General features: G+C 44.9%; 1 protein-coding gene across 16 annotated transcripts in view; it reads right to left on the bottom strand.

The window, feature by feature from the left end:
* The window catches only part of SOX2 (SRY-box transcription factor 2), an 808,376-nt gene that overhangs the window by 129,312 nt on the left and 662,353 nt on the right, over positions 1 to 16,711 (bottom strand). For 11 of the 16 annotated variants that reach the window (XM_032407116.1, XM_032407115.1, XM_032407120.1 and 8 more), the window contains one exon: positions 5,774 to 16,707. The exons of 3 other annotated variants lie outside the window; for them this stretch is intronic. In XM_032407116.1, coding sequence (XP_032263007.1) covers positions 6,885 to 7,853 — 969 coding nt within the window. In that variant the 5' untranslated portion in view covers positions 7,854 to 16,707 and the 3' untranslated portion in view covers positions 5,774 to 6,884. Of the gene's footprint in view, positions 1 to 4,914; positions 5,022 to 5,773; positions 16,708 to 16,711 lie in introns of those variants that run through there. 2 more of the 16 variants (XR_004299827.1, XR_004299828.1) reach the window with 1 other exon arrangement.

Genomic DNA, 16,711 nt, shown 5'->3' on the forward strand with positions numbered 1-16,711 from the left:
TTCACCTCCTAAGGCCAGAAAGGGGACCCGAATTTCTGTCTTATCTCTAGAGTCCAAAATGGGAATCTTTTGCCTTCCCTACCACCTAATTCCACTGGACAGTAAGAAAACTAATAGCTATCAATGAATCCTATTTTGTGTCAGTGGCTTTGTATACTTACTCATCTTCTGCCAGGTAAAGAAGTATTATCCCTATTTCACAAATGGAAGATGGATGCATCCTCCATTTCTACCTGCTCTGATCCTAGAGGGGCCCAATATTCCGGGAAGCCCAAATCGCTCCTGTAGCTTCCCCACAGCCACGCCAATCCACTGCCCCTGGCTTCGGAAAGTACTGAGAGCTCGATTACTAATGCTGAGCCTTGGCACCAAACAAGGACAAACAACCTTTTAAAAGTAAAGGCCTGGGGTGAGAGGCCAGAGGAAAGCAGGACTTGAGTCGAACAGTCTCTGACTGGGGAAGTCTGGGGCCTAGAACCATCTTTGGGGTCACGAGGTCAACATGGAGAGGGCTAGGGCTGGGGTGCAGGACGTAGAGAACTCTGGAGAAGCAAGGGCCTGAAACACCTCGGGAGGCATTCCAGACTGGCGCGACACGGGACCGTCCAGGGCTAAGAGAGGAAATCGGGCCGTTTTGGCAGGGTCCGGGCGGAGAAAACTCGAGCCCTGCGCAGCACCTTCCCAGGGAGCCCCATGGGGGCCTTGGCTAGGGCCACGGTGACGTCAGGTGCGCGGCCGGCGCCTGCCCGCCTCCGCTTCCATCTGCCCGCGCCTCGACTCCGGCGCGGGTTGCGGCGGGCTCCCCAGGGCAGGCGGGGGGGAGGCCCGCGCGCTCCCGGCCCTGCGTCGCGCCCCGCACCGAAACCCAAGGGAGGAAGGCAAATGATAGTTCAAAGCGCCGAAATCTTTCCTAACAGTGCACACTTCATTCTGTGCACGCAGGCAGACGAGGGTAATGTAACGAACGACTCCTTGAAGCTTTTAAATCACCTGACACTTCTTTGCAAAGTAGAGCAAGCATCTCAAGTCCAAAAGCCCAGAAGCAGCAAATATCTTTGCGTCCTGAAATGAGAGGACGTTCTACTTGCTTTTGAAGAGAAACTGAGTACACCACTCAGGGAATCGGAAATATAACCATTACACACCAAAATATAAAATAAAATCCATCTAGACCTGCATACAGAAAGAGAGCTCTCTGCCATGGGAAATCTTAGCCTTGTCTTAGCAAGCCATCCTCCCAGAGAAGTCTCACAGTTAGAATAAGAAAGTCAAGTCCATTATTTCCTGAAGGCTACAGAAGCAAAACATAAAAACTGAAAACAAGAATTGTAAAACTGGACAGCATTGTGAGAAGGAACAGCAGTTACAAGTCTCCCTGGGTGATATCAGAAGCAGGTTTCCAGGGAAGTTTTTAATAGAAAATAACTATGAGAGACACCAAACAAATTCTCTGGTTTGGGCAATTTCTCTGTCTTTGGAAAGCTCCTTCCACAGCTGCTTACTCTAGAACTCCAGAGGCTGTGTCCCTTTGGATTTTATCCACATTTTCACAGTAAAGTTCAAGTGTTTCTTCCCCTTCTCTTGTCTTTAAGGGATCCACCTCATAGACGAGGTCCCTAAAGAAATCCACCCAACCATCTTCCAACTCTAGTAAAAAAAAAAAAAAAAAAAAAAAGGCGCAAAGAAAAGAAATAAATCAACCCTCATCCTCAACCTCACTTGTAGCTGTCCAAAGCAGTTTTTGCTCTGAAAGCAAGAAAAGGCAGCATTAAAAATAATAATAATAATAATAATAATAGAGTGAGATGCAAATTATTTTAAGGCAATAATGGGAGGGGGGAGGTGCAAAGTGTTGGAGAAGTGTTAATTCAAGTCTCTGCTAAGGCTCAAGGCGAAGGAAACTCCTTCCATAAATCAAAATATGAGGACCTGTTTTGCAAAATTCTCCAAGAGCAAGAAATAAAGGGGGGAGGATATAAAAAGCTCTTTTCATTACAATAGATAAATAAATAAATAAATAAATAAGCAGCGCCAACAAGCAGGCAATCAAACCACAGTCAAACTTCAATCTCAAAGCAGTTAGCTATAAACTGTTAGCAGTTGAAAAGTAAACCTGTGCACACAAAGGCACTGTTTAAATTTCTTCTTGTAAGGGTTCTAAATGAAGACCCAATCACTATGCAGTTAAGCGGTATTTCTTGTCCCCCTGAGGCGCTGATCAGTTCTTTTTAATGTGAGAAAACTGGCGGCTCAAAACCCGTCAATGGAGCTCCCACAACAAAAGTTCTGAAAAGCTGAATGAATTGGGTTTGTAATTACTGCATCCCGTCCCCCCACCCCTTGCAGCTTATCTCTTATTCATTCACCTTATATTATTGTCAAGGAATCTTACTCTCAAAATCATTCCCTTACCATTTTACCCAGGGCCCCAGAGGAACTTATGACAGAGCAGAAATGGAACACTTGCCCGTCCCCCCCTCACCCCACTACACCTGGAAATGTTCAAACCAGTAGATGGGGAGGGAAGGAGGGACTATCTTGTACCCCAATTTACTCTGAGACTACTAGAACTCAGAGGACTCAGCCTATGGAGACTTCCATTTTAAAACCCGAATTTTACTGGCAAACAGCAAATGTGTGTCCTTCTAAATTCAGAACCTGCCTGAGTCTCTGAAATCCTGTGACATCTCCACTTAGACAAGGCAAAGGTTATAAATAAATCCCCTCTCCTCTCTCCCCAAACTGCAAGGCCCTAAAAGACCTTTCCAGACATGATGGAGAATCTAAGGTAACTTCTTATGTTTTTTTTTTTTTTCTTTTAAAACAAAGCCAGTAAATGAAATAGAAAAAGAAACTACAATCCCCCCAACTCTCAGCCCAGGAAAAGGTTTTATGAAAAAGTCAGATTTAGAATGCCAGGGCTCTGTGTGTATTTCAATCCAAGGCATGGCTGATAGAGAAGATTCTCCTGAGATTTCCTACTGTAAGAATGTGTCGGTTCTAGAAATAAGTACAGCTATTACAACCAAATCTACTAGCAGACTAAATAATTAATTGAAGCGTTGCTCTTTGACCCTGGAAAAGTCCAGTAGGGACACGTTTATAGTAATAATACCTCCGAATGAGCCCTTGTCAAATATTCATTTAGTGGTTAATGTGAGCCATTTTCCCCTGGGACCGTCTGTAATACCAGCTTCCCAGCATTGGCAAGAAACCTTGCTAATCTACTACAGCTCAGCAAAATATTTTAACGCTCTTTATTTAAAGTAGGGGGCGGGGGTGCGGGGAAAGAAAAAATTGCAGAGGGAACAAACTATAATCTCATCCTTCTACACATTTCCATTCCACGTATAAGGTTAACAAAACATTAAATTCACTCCTTTGACTGGAAATTGAATGGTTTTTGTGAACAGAATAATATCCCAAGGAAGGAACTGAACATTTCAAACAACTAACTTCAGCACTGAGAGATAACCATCTCTGGGCAAGTTTATGGGTTTACCCCCTTCTTGGAAATCATATTATAATTAAAATATTGTATGTTCAATATTAATCTAGTCATGAAACTACACATCTTGGGGAATCATTTAGCCCAATCAAATAAACAATAAAATATATGACATTTTCCTCAAATGCAGTTTATCAAAAGAATTTATATTTGCGAGCAAAATAATTTGGCTTTCATTTAGGTAGGAGATATGGAGGGATAGGAGGGAAAATGGGAGTTCTCTTGTTTTAGGCAGACAGTGACAATCACTCAAAACTAGTTCAACTTCCTAAAATTGCTCTCTTCCCTCTTGCAAAATATTTGAACTTGAGCATTTTGCCAAAAAGTTGTTGCTTTTTTTAGTCTGATCCTGTGGGCTCTTTTTTGTTTTGTTTTGTTTTTTAAGGGAGCCTAATGCAGTGCAATTACTCTAAGCCCTATACATATTTCTAATATAGCTCTATTTTTTTCAAATATATACGCTCCATATAGTTGATTGGCTCAAATTCCGGGAATATCCTCCCCACCCCCCAGCAAGATCATTTGGATCTTTATTCAAAGTTTCTTTTATTCGTATGTGTGAGCAAGAACTGGCGAATGTGCTCATTACCACGTGAATAATCCGTATATGCATTACAATGGCTGGCCAGGCTGGGGGAAATTCTTTTAGAGTCTCTGCATTAATTAGGGGGGGAAATGCCTCGCTTAGAATTGGGAACTGGCATAATAATTGTCCTTTACCCTAAAATGAATTTTTTTTAAAGAAATTGAAAACCAATACACACCAAAAATAAAGCAAACCACATGAAATAAAAATACAGAAAATATGAGGATATCTCCAGCTGAGCCCAGAACTATAACATTAGCAACACCACGAGAGAGAAATACTTTCTTGGAAAACGAGAAAGTGCAAACCAACGGGTTGAGCTAACTTAGTGGCTGCAGCCGGTATTTTACTCAAGGGTGGAAGGCGCTGCCGGATTCCAACTTCTCCAAAGTTGTAGCAAGTTGACACAACAAGCCCTTGAAATTGTGGGTAGCAACCCACGCTCTTAAAAATGCCTGACTCGTGGTTCCTGGTCCCCTTTGGTCGGGGAAGTTGAGCGAGGTAAGCAGTAAATAAGGAAGAAAAGTCCCTGAGTCGGTCTTACAGATTCTCCGGCTGCGCCAAAGCGCGGGTTGGTTGTGATGTAGAAACATCGCTAATTCAAAGACCATGGCGATTCCCCAACTTTTCCGCTCCCACTGAGGACAACTATAGTCTTTCTTTACCTTTCCTAGGGCAAAAGAAAACAACAAATCCAATCTTGTTTCCCCACCCCTTTCCCCTCCCCCTACTTCTCTACCACTGTAGTAAAACATGGTTAACAGATCAAAAGCATAATCATCTCCAAATGTGATTAGACCGGACAAAGTAAAATATCTACCTCAGAGTTGATTGTTTTCTTCTTTAATATGGCTGTTGCCTGGCTTCTCTTTTGCTCGTTATCAGCTGCAGAGATATCCGATTTGGGACTACAGGCTTGGACCCGCGCTGCCAATTTAAGAAATGGAATACGTGGAGGGAGAGAGAGGAAAAAAGAAAATAAATAATAATAATAAAAAATAGCCGTGATAAGTCGGGGGGGTTTCGTAAGACGCTCTTTGCTTTCCCTCGCCCCTAAACAGGAAAATGTAGAAGAGAAAGTTTATGAAGCCAAGGAACAAAGAAAGCAAACCACTTGTTTCCTCTCAAACAATAGCAGGACTGAAGTAATCCAAACACCCACCCAGCAGATGAGCACTTTGCATGTCTAGTTTGCAATTATTCCGATACAAGAAGCATCATTTTCCCCTATAACCAGGTTTCCAAAGGGCCATTGTGCATTGAGGAAAACGAAAACAAAACCAGCCAACCTGGTTCTGATTTGGCTCAATACCCCATCTGCTGAGCTACATGAAAATTTTCAGAATTGACTCCTTCTTCCTGGCAACAAGTGGCATAAATCAGTTTTAAGTATAAGTCCCCATCATGCTTATTCATGCTGCTTAGAAAAGGAGAGGGTGGATTTACAATATATGCCTCTAGTTTCTACTTTAGAAATGATATAAACATTTCAATTTTTTGAGAGTACTTATTCAATTAATCATTCAGACATTTATTTGTTGCAATTAACATTAGCACATGCTATTGGACTAAAATATCAAGGTTTTAGGTATTTTGCTTTCTTGGCTGAGCACAGTATATACCCCGAGGAGTTATGTATATATCAGTGTTATCCAAATAAATGAAAGACTCAAGCATAATTTCAGTGTCCATATTTCAAAAATTTATTTATCTCAAACTGTGCATAATGGAGTAAAAACTTAAGTTGAAAATGTACCTGTTATAAGGATGGTATTAGTTCAAATATATACATGGATTCTCGGCAGACTGATTCAAATAATACAGAGCCGAATCTTTAAAATACAACTACGGAAAATAAAGGGGGGGGGGAACCTTAAAATATCACAATAAATTTACAGAAATATTACAAACCATAAGAAAATATTTCAAACACAGTAATTTATGTTGTTGGTTTTTTTTTATCTGAACAAAATGGAAAGTTGGGAAACAAAAGCTATTATAAATTACCACGATGTCAACCTGTATGGCCATTTTTGCTTTTAACAGTAAGTTAAAAAAAAATTTAGTACAATCTAAAACTTTTGCCCCTTTAAAGAAGACCACGGAGATGGTTTTGCCAGTACTCTAATTTTTCCTTTTGTACAATTTTTTTAAACAATTAAAATGTCCAAATCTGAGTAATTTTCTTCTTTCCACGTTTGCAACTGTCCTAAATTTCAGCTGCAGAATCAAAATTCAGCAAGAAGCCTCTCCTTGAAAAATATTGGCAAATTCTCAGCTTATAAACAATGGACATTTTGATTGCCATGTTTATCTCGATAAATACTGTACAAAAGTTGCTTGCAAATATTAAAACATTTTTTTCGTCGCTTGGAGACTAGCTCTAAATATTATTGGTAAAGACTTTTGCAAACTTTCTGCAAAGCTCCTACCGTATCACTAGAACTTTTAAAAAGTTTTGCGTAGTTTTCTTTCCTCCAGATCTATACAAGGTCCATTCCCTCGCCCTCCCCCCCCCCCCCCCCCTGTTTTCTCTGTACAAAAATAGTCCCCCAAAAAGAAGTCCAGGATCTCTCATAAAAGTTTTCTCGTCGGCATCGCGGTTTTTGCTTGAGTGTGGATGGGATTGGTGTTCTCTTTCGCAGCTGTCATTTGCTGCGGGTGATGACTTTTTTTTTTTTTTTTTTGAGCGTACCGGGTTTTTCTCCATGCTGTTTCTTACTCTCCTCCCATTTCCCTCGCTTTTCTTTGAAAATTTCTCCCCCCCCCCTCTAGTTCACTGTCCGGCCCTCACATGTGCGAGAGGGGCAGTGTGCCGTTAATGGCCGTGCCGGGCACCGGGCCGCTCTGGTAGTGCTGGGACATGTGAAGTCTGCTGGGGGCGGCGGGCTCCGGCACCTCGGCGCCGGGGAGGTACATGCTGATCATGTCCCGGAGGTCCCCGGCCTGGCAGGGCGCCCTGGAGTGGGAGGAAGAGGTAACCACGGGGGGGCTGGAGCTGGCCTCGGACTTGACCACCGAGCCCATGGAGCCAAGCGCCATGCCAGGGGTGCCCTGCTGCGAGTAGGACATGCTGTAGGTGGGCGAGCCGTTCATGTAGGTCTGCGAGCTGGTCATGGAGTTGTACTGCAGTGCGCTCACGTCGTAGCGGTGCATGGGCTGCATCTGCGCGGCGCCGTGTGCGTTGAGGCCCGGGTGCTGCGGGTAGCCCAGCTGGTCCTGCATCATGCTGTAGCTGCCGTTGCTCCAGCCGTTCATGTGCGCGTAGCTGTCCATGCGCTGGTTCACGCCCGCGCCGAGGCCGGCGCCCACCCCGACCCCGCTCGCCATGCTGTTGCCGCCCGGGGCCAGCAGCCCGCCGGGCAGCGTGTACTTATCCTTCTTCATGAGCGTCTTGGTTTTCCGCCGGGGCCGGTATTTATAATCCGGGTGCTCCTTCATGTGCAGCGCTCGCAGCCGCTTGGCCTCGTCGATGAACGGCCGCTTCTCCGTCTCCGACAAAAGTTTCCACTCGGCGCCCAGGCGCTTGCTGATCTCCGAGTTGTGCATCTTGGGGTTCTCCTGGGCCATCTTGCGCCGCTGCCCGCGGGACCACACCATGAAGGCGTTCATGGGCCGCTTGACGCGGTCCGGGCTGTTCTTCTGGTTGCCGCCCGCCGCCGCCGCGGTGGAGTTGCCGCCGCCGCCGCCGCCGCCGCCGCCCCCCGAAGTTTGCTGCGGGCCCGGCGGCTTCAGCTCCGTCTCCATCATGTTGTACATGCGGGCGCTGTACGCGGGCCCGGCCCGCCGGCGGCTGCCGACCCTCGGCCCGGCCGGGACTTTGGGGGGCCCGCGGGCGGGGGGAGAGGAGGAGGGGAGGCGGGCGGGGGTGTCGGGAGCGCAGGGCTCCGCGAGAAAAATCAGGCGAAGAATAATTTGGGGGAAGAAAAGAGAGAGAGAAGCAAACTGGAATCAGGATCAAAAAAAGCGCTTCCCTCCTCTTCTGGCCGATCCTGCCGCCGCCGATGATTGTTATTATTATTTTTTGGAAAGGCTTAAGCCTGGGGCTCAAACTTCTCTTCCTTTCTTTCTCTCTCCTCTTCTTTCTCTCAGTCCTAGTCTTAAAGAGGCAGCAAACTACTTTCCCCCTTTTGCAAACACTCTCTTCTCTGCCTTGACAACTCCTGATACTTTTTTGAACAAGTTAATAGACAACCATCCATGTGATGGGGGCTGTCAGGGAATAAATGGGTTTCCAGCGACCAATCAGCGCGCAGCGGCTCCTCCACTCGAGCCCAGCCTCGCCGCCGGGTTTTGCATGAAAGGGGGCGGGGCCTGCCGCGCCGCAGGCCGCGCGGGGGAGGCAGGGGGAGGAGGGGGAAGGAAGGAGGGAGGGGGAGGCGGCTCCCACAGCCAGCCTGCCAGCCACTGAGAAACCTTTGTATCCCCTCTCGCAGCAACAGGTCACACCACACGCCTTTTCGAAGGAAGTGGGTAAACAGCACTAAGACTACGATTTTTTTTCTTCTTCAAACTTAGTATTGATTTACTTTTTGGTGCGGGCCGCTGAGTTGAGGAAGGGGCGCGAGAAGCCGCTAGGGTGGTGGGGTGGGGCAGGGCAGTGGGTGGTTCAGGGCGACTGTCCTACTAGTATTTCAGGAAGCAGGCGGTGCAGGAGTTGGTGTGTCATTGTTCTCTCGCTCCTCCGCACGCTTCTCCCCAACTCCAGCCTCTCCGGTGCTTCTCCCTAACGTCGCTCTTCCCCTCGCCCCTCTTCCTCCACAGGTGCCGGCACTGGCTCACCCCTTTCTCACACAGTCCCAACAAGAAGTTAGGAGCGAAAGCTCTGTCCTCAAAACCCTCCTTGCTGCCACGCAGTTTGCTCTGTTGTAAGCATAAATCCTGCTTGGACTATGCGGCCGACTCTACACTTAAGGGGAGGCCGGGCCTGGGGAAGCTGCGGCGAGCCGGCTCTTCCCTGCCCAGCTCAGCTCGGGCCGGGACACCATAGCTTGTCCCCTTACCCCCAGCCACGTCGCCCACCATCTTTCTCCATTCAGTCGATGGAGAGAGGATGCCGCCACTCTCGCGCTCTCTCCCCATTCCCCCCTGAGCCTCCCCCAAAGCAGGATTTCAGTTGGGCCGGTTTCAAAAGGAGGCTGGGGGAAGAAGATCCACAAAAGCAGCTCAGAAGCGCAGGCTACGGAGCAGCGTAACGTCAACTTCCTGGCATCCCACGGCACAGTATGGAGGTGGCATTTGGGCCGCACTCACAAACTCCCTCCCACGCAGAGTTCCCAGGACTCGAGCAGAACCAGCCCTGCCATTCCCCTTGTGACTTGTACTGTGGTGGCCGCTCTGCCCGCGCCGCCCGGGTCTGGGGCAGCGCTCGGAGGGGGCGCCCGGCCTGGGAGGCGGGTGTGATGCTCCCCAGGCACAGGTGCAGGCGGTGCAGGCAGGAAGAAGACGGCCAGGACTGGTCATGGGGGGAGCCCAGCAAGGCCGAGGCTGGAGGAGGATGGGATGGAGGCGGGGGTAGGGGCTCAGGAATCCTGCCCGCCCAGGACCCAAGAGGGTAATTTTAGCCGCTCTCCCATTGTCCTGACGTAAAGATTTCAATAGGTAGGCGCTCAATGCGGAGAGCAATGGCAGCACGTCCGTTACAAATAGGTAGTTTTGTTTCTCTTGTTGTCGCTACACGGAGTCAAACAAAGCCCCGTCTAAGTTTCCTTCCACTCTCTTGTTGGGATCTTTGTGGCTAAAATGCACTTGACTACAAAGGGTGGGGGTGGGGGGTGGGAAAAAAAAAAAAACCTGATGCCATTTCTTTTTTATAAAGGGCTTAAACCATCAGGGTTACTTATTTTCTTTCTTCTGTAACACTCTCTCCGCCCCCTCCTCCCCTGATCTATCTACCCTTACTCACCCTAAGAAAATGTACTGAATAGTATCTGTCGGCCACGTTCCATTTATTATCTTTACAAAACTTTGCATTGTTTTGTTCCTTACTAACCTTCCCATAACCATCACCACCCCCCTCCAACTTCTCCAATCCCTGCCCTCCCAGGCTTTTCTGTTCCTGTCCAACTCAAAATAAGTATGCTCACTGGAAAGCCAGAAAAGTTGAGAAAAAGAATCCTTTTCTTTATAAATTATTATTTCCAATCAGCCGCCCCTCCCCCATCAGTTTCTTCTTTTTCTCCAAGTTATGGTTTGTTTTAGTTCTTGGGAACCCGGGAAGAGTGAGACTGGCCTCCTCGAAACGGATAAATATATGGCACTCTTCAAAACAAAATAATGTCTTCTGTTTATTAAGCTAAAAACAGACATGGACATGAGGAAGGAGAAAAGGTTAGAGGCTCAGAAGACAACACGGCAGCCACAGGCTGGCTTTTCAGCGCGTCTGGTTTCAGGGATGTAGCTGGTGCGCCCCCTACTGGTGGATTCGCTTTTCCATGACTACAGTTTTGCTTTTACCTTTAAAAGAAGGTGTTTGGAAATAATTAAAGGAAAAAAAAAAAAAGAGGGGAATGGGAGGAAGATCCAACTAATTACACGTAATCTAAACAAAAGAAAAGTTAACATATCATATAAGCCATGGAACCAAATCATAAGAATCAGATTTAATTTGCTTAACTTAGAAATGTACATATAACCTCCAGATAAGTAGGAGGTTAAACTATGGGAAAAAATAGGTACAAATTATGAGATTCAACATATGAATGAATTGTGATTGTCCAGATGCCACGAAGGGCAGACCAAGCATTCACTTCATGATTGTGTATGCACTGGTCTGTGCTTAGTAGCATTATTCCGAAAACTTTAAAAAAGCTTACGGATAATTAAGTCTGAAGAAAAATAACCCAAGGGGTTGATGTGGATAATGGTGGAGTATATGTATTAAAATAAATATTTTAATAACGACTGGTTACAGTAGCAAATTTTTTAATCTCCCTCTCTCTCAAGGGGTAGTAGGAAGAGGCACAAATTTTTCCTTGGGATAATATATAAAAGCTTTTATACATTCTCAGATGCCTGTTTGTGCCCGAACTCTATAATAATGCATTTAAGAGGTTAAAGGGGCTGGCTAGGTCTTTTGTTAATTGCTTTTATCATATAAATAAGCTATGGAAATACATTACAATTGTGTTATCATTGGTTGCATTTATTTACAGCTTTATTTTAATTAAGCCTGCTGTACTTATCAAGGCAATAAACTAACTGTGGCTGGCATTTATGCATAATAATGTGCTATGAAAATAAGATTAAAGAAGATGGTGATAACAGAAACAATTTTCTCATTAGATTTTTTAGAACATATGCATTAAAAAAATCAGATCACCGGCCACTCTATTTCAATCCGGCACTATCACTGGCCCCTAAATATAATAATAACTATAATAATCACAATAGATGATAGAAGCAGCACTGTTTTAGGTTTATAACAGATGGCTACAGTACTAATAACAATGCACCATTGACTACTAGGGAATCAAAATAAGACTTGGAAGAGGGTGCTTCATCCTTCAAGAATTTAAAAATGTTGCCATTGGCACAATGTATGAAAATTTAAAGTGCTTAATCTAAAGGAAGTATAACATTTCCCTTTCATGGGCAGCAAAAAGCTGCATCCTTTTAGAGCAAGATTAGAAATTAGGAACAAAAATGCCTAACTCCTAGGATATTCTGATTTAATTTTGCTCTACTATATAGGCCCCAGCCAAAAACCCTTAACTGATTAAGTGTAGCTCAGTTTTATCTTTTGCACTGGTATTTCTCTCCTAAACTCCCCTCATCCCTCCCCAAGTATTATATCTGAAGCCAACTAACAATTTTGTGGAGATAGGGGACTGTAGACTTATTTTTTCTTCTTAGTGGCAAATAGAGGTTTAACTTGCAGTAATTAGGTGAGAACTAGCCAAGCATCTTACTATTATGATGCTTGTTAAAAAACGCTTCTTTTCTGCATCTGCATTTGAGTGTGTTCCCCTCCTCTCTTAATCTTCTTATGGAAATGAAGGCAAACGGCAGGGAACCTGCAGAGTCTTGGAGAATGTCCTTGTTAACTGGAATTTCTCAGCATTGCTAATTAGCAGAGTTTGACGACCACCAGTATTGGGGGGAAAGCTCTGTTTAACCACTCACAAACCATTCCGAGGAAGAGCAGACTAATTTTATTTTGTAATTAAAATCTGAAAAGGGCCCTATTTGACAGTTAGGGCTATGAGAGTTTTATCTCCCCGTGAAATAATTACTGCCTTGATAACTCAATTTTCTGAAAAATGTCAACTGTGGGCTCCAAAAGTTTTAATTTCATTACGTAAGGAAAAAAAGAGAAAAATAGAAGAAAACGTACAGAAAGGCTTTCTAATTCTGGAAGTGGTTAAATATATTAAGAGCCAGATTTGGCCAAATGAAGGGGTTTTTTTTCTCCCTTTTTTGTTATGTTTCCTCCGGATCCTAACATTCCAGTCTTCTCCACTGAAAGCGCCCACAGCAGTGACCATACTGCGGTAAAAGAGACCATATCAGTGATGTGGTAAGAGGCACATAAACTAAAAAGAAGAAGTACGGCAACCCAAGAAAAGTTTCTGATTTTAAAAGCCAAAAATAAAATTCCAACGTGTAGGACAAAGCTGGTGCAATCTGGTAAGATGAAATTTTATTGATATTTATCCCCTAACACAAGAAAACTGAGAACTATACAGTAAGGAGACTGGTATAAGCCAATTAAAAAAAAAAAATGTTTCCTTCTTCCCCCTAAATTGCAAAAAAAGTTCCTCAATCACTCCAAATTGGAGCATGCCACAAGACTTCTAGAATGATCAACACCTGATTCTTCAAGATACATGAAACAAACACAGATAAATGAAGGTAAAGAAAGGCATTCAAGAATTTCTTTTCCTTACAAAAGCATCACATATTTTTCAAAATTATAAGAAGCTGGAAAAAGTTAGGATATTGAAAGTGAGAGCAAAAATTAGAATAGAATTGTGCTGTTATCAAACTTCACTTGCTTTAGACTGTGAAGGATCCCTCACAAGATCCTAGAGGGGATACTGCAATCTTTATAAAGCAATTTTCAAAATGATAGAAAGTCTTTCGTCTACATTTCCTCCATTTTCTTCCTATTGCCAAACTTGTCAGATTTTGGAAGTGTGAAAGATTATTGACAGGAACTATAATAAATGTTTCTAGATGACACAAAGAGCAAGCATATATCTCTATCCCTTTTTATTTAGTAAGACATAGATATGCATATGGATGCATGGTAGATTGGCAATTTAAAATTGCTTAATTATATTTTTTTCTTCTTGTCTGTCCCTTCAGCACCTTGCCTTTAATTTCCAGAAGTGGTATTACACATAACAAATGAACAAGGGGATAACAAATGCTATTTCAGTCCAGACCCAATTTCACCAAATAATTTCACTCAAGAGCTGTAAGGACCCTTGAAACCTAAGGAATGCAGAGCTGCTCTGAATCCAGCTCCTTTTTATACTCACTCTCTTTCATCTGATTCCCACTGATGAAATAAATACATTTTAAAAAGAATTCAATGATATAAAGAAAACCTAATATATTTCCCCCTTACTTCAAATTATAGCAACAAAAATAATATATAATCACTTGTGTATGTCTTCAGGGCTATATATAACAATCATCATATTGCTTCTAGTATTACAAATATATGTACCTCCTTCATATATTCCAGCTCAAATATTTCCTGGAAAAAAGGATTCACATTTCACAATTTCATTTCCATTTCTGAACTATCAAGCAGTTTTAACATAAGATCTGTCTCTGCACTGCAGCTGTTGTCCAGGGAAAAATGCAGTGTGCCCATTAAATGATCTAATTATTTTAAATAGAAATTCCCTTAAAAAAAAAAAAAGACAAACTGAAAATTGAAAGAGCCTCCTACCAGTGGTTTTCAGTTACCCTGAAAAGAAATGAGACTATGATTTTGATTTTAATACTCAGAAGAAAGGAATGAAAAACGAAAACAAAACCAGGCAAACAGAGCACCAGGAACTGCAAGTGGGCCAACAAACCCATGGCCCTTTCACACCTCTAAATCATTGCTTGGGAGTCTAAATACATATCTCCCTGATTGACCACACTATCTTGTGCAATTAATCAGACCAAAGGAACAGGGTTTCCTTAGAACCCGAATTTTCCAGTGACTAGGACTGTTACCTTGATTTTAGGAAAAAGACGATTGTTTTAAATTCTCCAAACTGTGATTATTTCCTTTAGTTGTGACCACAACTTTTGTGGGAAGAACAAACCTAAAGCTTCCTTAAGATTTCGCTAGAGCATATTAAGTGGCTCATGAATGACACCCCCGTGCGTGCCAGGCTGATCACTCACTGCACCGGCAATCCACCAACGAGGGAGAACGTCTCTCCCTTAGTCTGGCTCCTTCCAAACTGCTGAAGTGGGATTTCATCTTCTTTCTTCTGGAGATCTCATGGTGCACACTGCTTCTGTGTTACTTCAAGTTCCCTTTCCAGAAGTACAACCAGACATAACACAAACTCAAAAAGTGACAACGCTCAACTACCTCAGAAGGCAGAGGTGTTTGGCACCTCAAAAAGCAAGTTGGGGAAAGAAATTTGATCAGCTTTACGTGTGTGAGGGACAAGAATACTATCAAAGGAAAAGGAAGAAAGTCTTTCACCTGTTTGTATGAAAAGAAGCTGAAAGCAAAGCATTTAAAAAAAAATCACCTACAGTCACCATCAGCCCTAAACAAAACTACTGCCCACTTTTTCTCAGAGCCGCGGCTGTGGCTAGCCCTGGAAAGTGCTCTGAAGCAAAGTGTACGCCCATCCTGGGTGGCCTGGCATCCTCAAGGCCTCCCACTGATATCTGGAGCCCTCTCCCAAAAGCTCTTCTGGCCTCAAAAGAAATGTCTGAGAAGTCCGCCTTCCCAGGGGCCCACTTCTGCTCACCCTCCAGTGCCCCTTTCCAGCCCTGGCTCAGGTGGAATTGGGCTTCCAAACCCATCCCAGTGGAATTCTCAGATGGCTAGCGTGATAATCTTTAAAGGCTCCTTCAGAGCTGGGGCTCTGACTTTTATCTCCCCTCCCAACCTTCTTCCCTTTTTGTAGGCTCTCCCCATTCCTTTTCCCTCCCGCCCCACCCCCCCTCCTTAATTTGAAGATCATTGACACGATAGGCTGTAATGAGTCCTTCAGAAACTGTTATGATCTACAGTGACAATCTCTGCACCTAATTCACAGATTATTGACAAGCACCGTGGGCTCAGTGGTGTCAAGTTGTACTTGTGGTGTCAACACCCTTCAGCAACCCACATAGCAGCTGGGCCCTGGATTAGGACCCAGATTCTGCCAGAGCTTATCTGCCCGTTGAGTGGTAGAGAGATGAGTATCTGTCTATATCTCAGCTCCCTCAAGCCGGGCTGGGCTTTCTCCCTGGCGCCTTGTCTGTCTCAGGGTTGGGTCAAAGGAACGATAAAGGCTCTTCAAAGCTTAAAAACAAAGCAAAAGAGGACATTTAATAAATGAGGGCTCATCCTTGAATCTTCGTCTTAATAATCAATCAGTCATCAATCATCTTCTCCACCCCCAAATAGTTACCAAACTCCAAGCCACATACCTCGACTTTCATAGTGAGGCTTGGGTTCATCAGGAAGGGCTTGAGGTATGGAGGGGAGAGGGGAGAGGGAACTTGGCACAGACTCAGTGGGCCCAAGCTAGCATGGCCCATCCTCCAGGATTGCCCTCTGAATGGGGCAAGATTGACTACTTGTAAAGCAGGGCGCTCAGCCAAGAGGCACATTTGGACGCTGAGACAAGAGACCCCAAATGCCCGCTCCACCCCTAAAGGGCTCTTTGCTGCTGCAGAAAAACACGGCCCGTTGCCAGCCCGGGTGGTTTTGCCTGCTTCTAAGGAGTCAGTCACTCGCTGCCCCCTCCCCAGTCCCCAAAGATGGAAGGGCTGCCTTCCCGCTGGCCGCCCGTGGGGCGTGGGATTCCGGCAGGGGCTGAGGCTGCCTGAAACCACAGAAATGACACTGCGCTGGGAAAGCTGGGTGGCATTCCCAGGCCTAGGCCACCCACTTCTTTAGTTCTCTTTCATAAACTAGGGGTTGCGCTTTCTCCCTGGGCCTGGGAAGTTGGGGACACACAGCCCGCCTGCAGCCAGGTGCCGCTCCGCCCCCACCCCCCAGGTTGGGACCCCCGGTGGCGGAACGGGGTCGACATCTCCGGGGCACTGGTATTGCAAATTCGACATCACTTCCGAATAGCAGGCATGTATCCCCTTTCGCGGGTCGCCTCCAAGATTCTGCTGGCTTTGGCCTCCCCACGCCACCGGCAGCCTTGGACCGCGGCTGTCACGCACCGTTTGTTGGCGCTGGTTCCAAAACTGGCCCGGACTTAATACTTCGGTAACGGGGACTCGGTTTTTTTGTTTGTTTTGGGGTTTTTAAATTTTGTTTTGTTTTGCTTTTTGGTAAAGCAAAGGGTGGGGTTGCCAGTAGCAGGGAATCCCGCTTGCCCGTCGTTTCGATAGGATTCCGGGTAAAAACTGATCAAAGCCTTGATTCTTTTCCTGCCACGGTATCCAAAGTCATTTATTGAGAAACACAAGCCGAGATTCGATTCTGG

Source organism: Phoca vitulina, unplaced genomic scaffold (genome assembly GCF_004348235.1).
Source record: "Phoca vitulina isolate PV1807 unplaced genomic scaffold, GSC_HSeal_1.0 scaffold8, whole genome shotgun sequence".
NCBI lineage: Eukaryota > Metazoa > Chordata > Mammalia > Carnivora > Phocidae > Phoca > Phoca vitulina.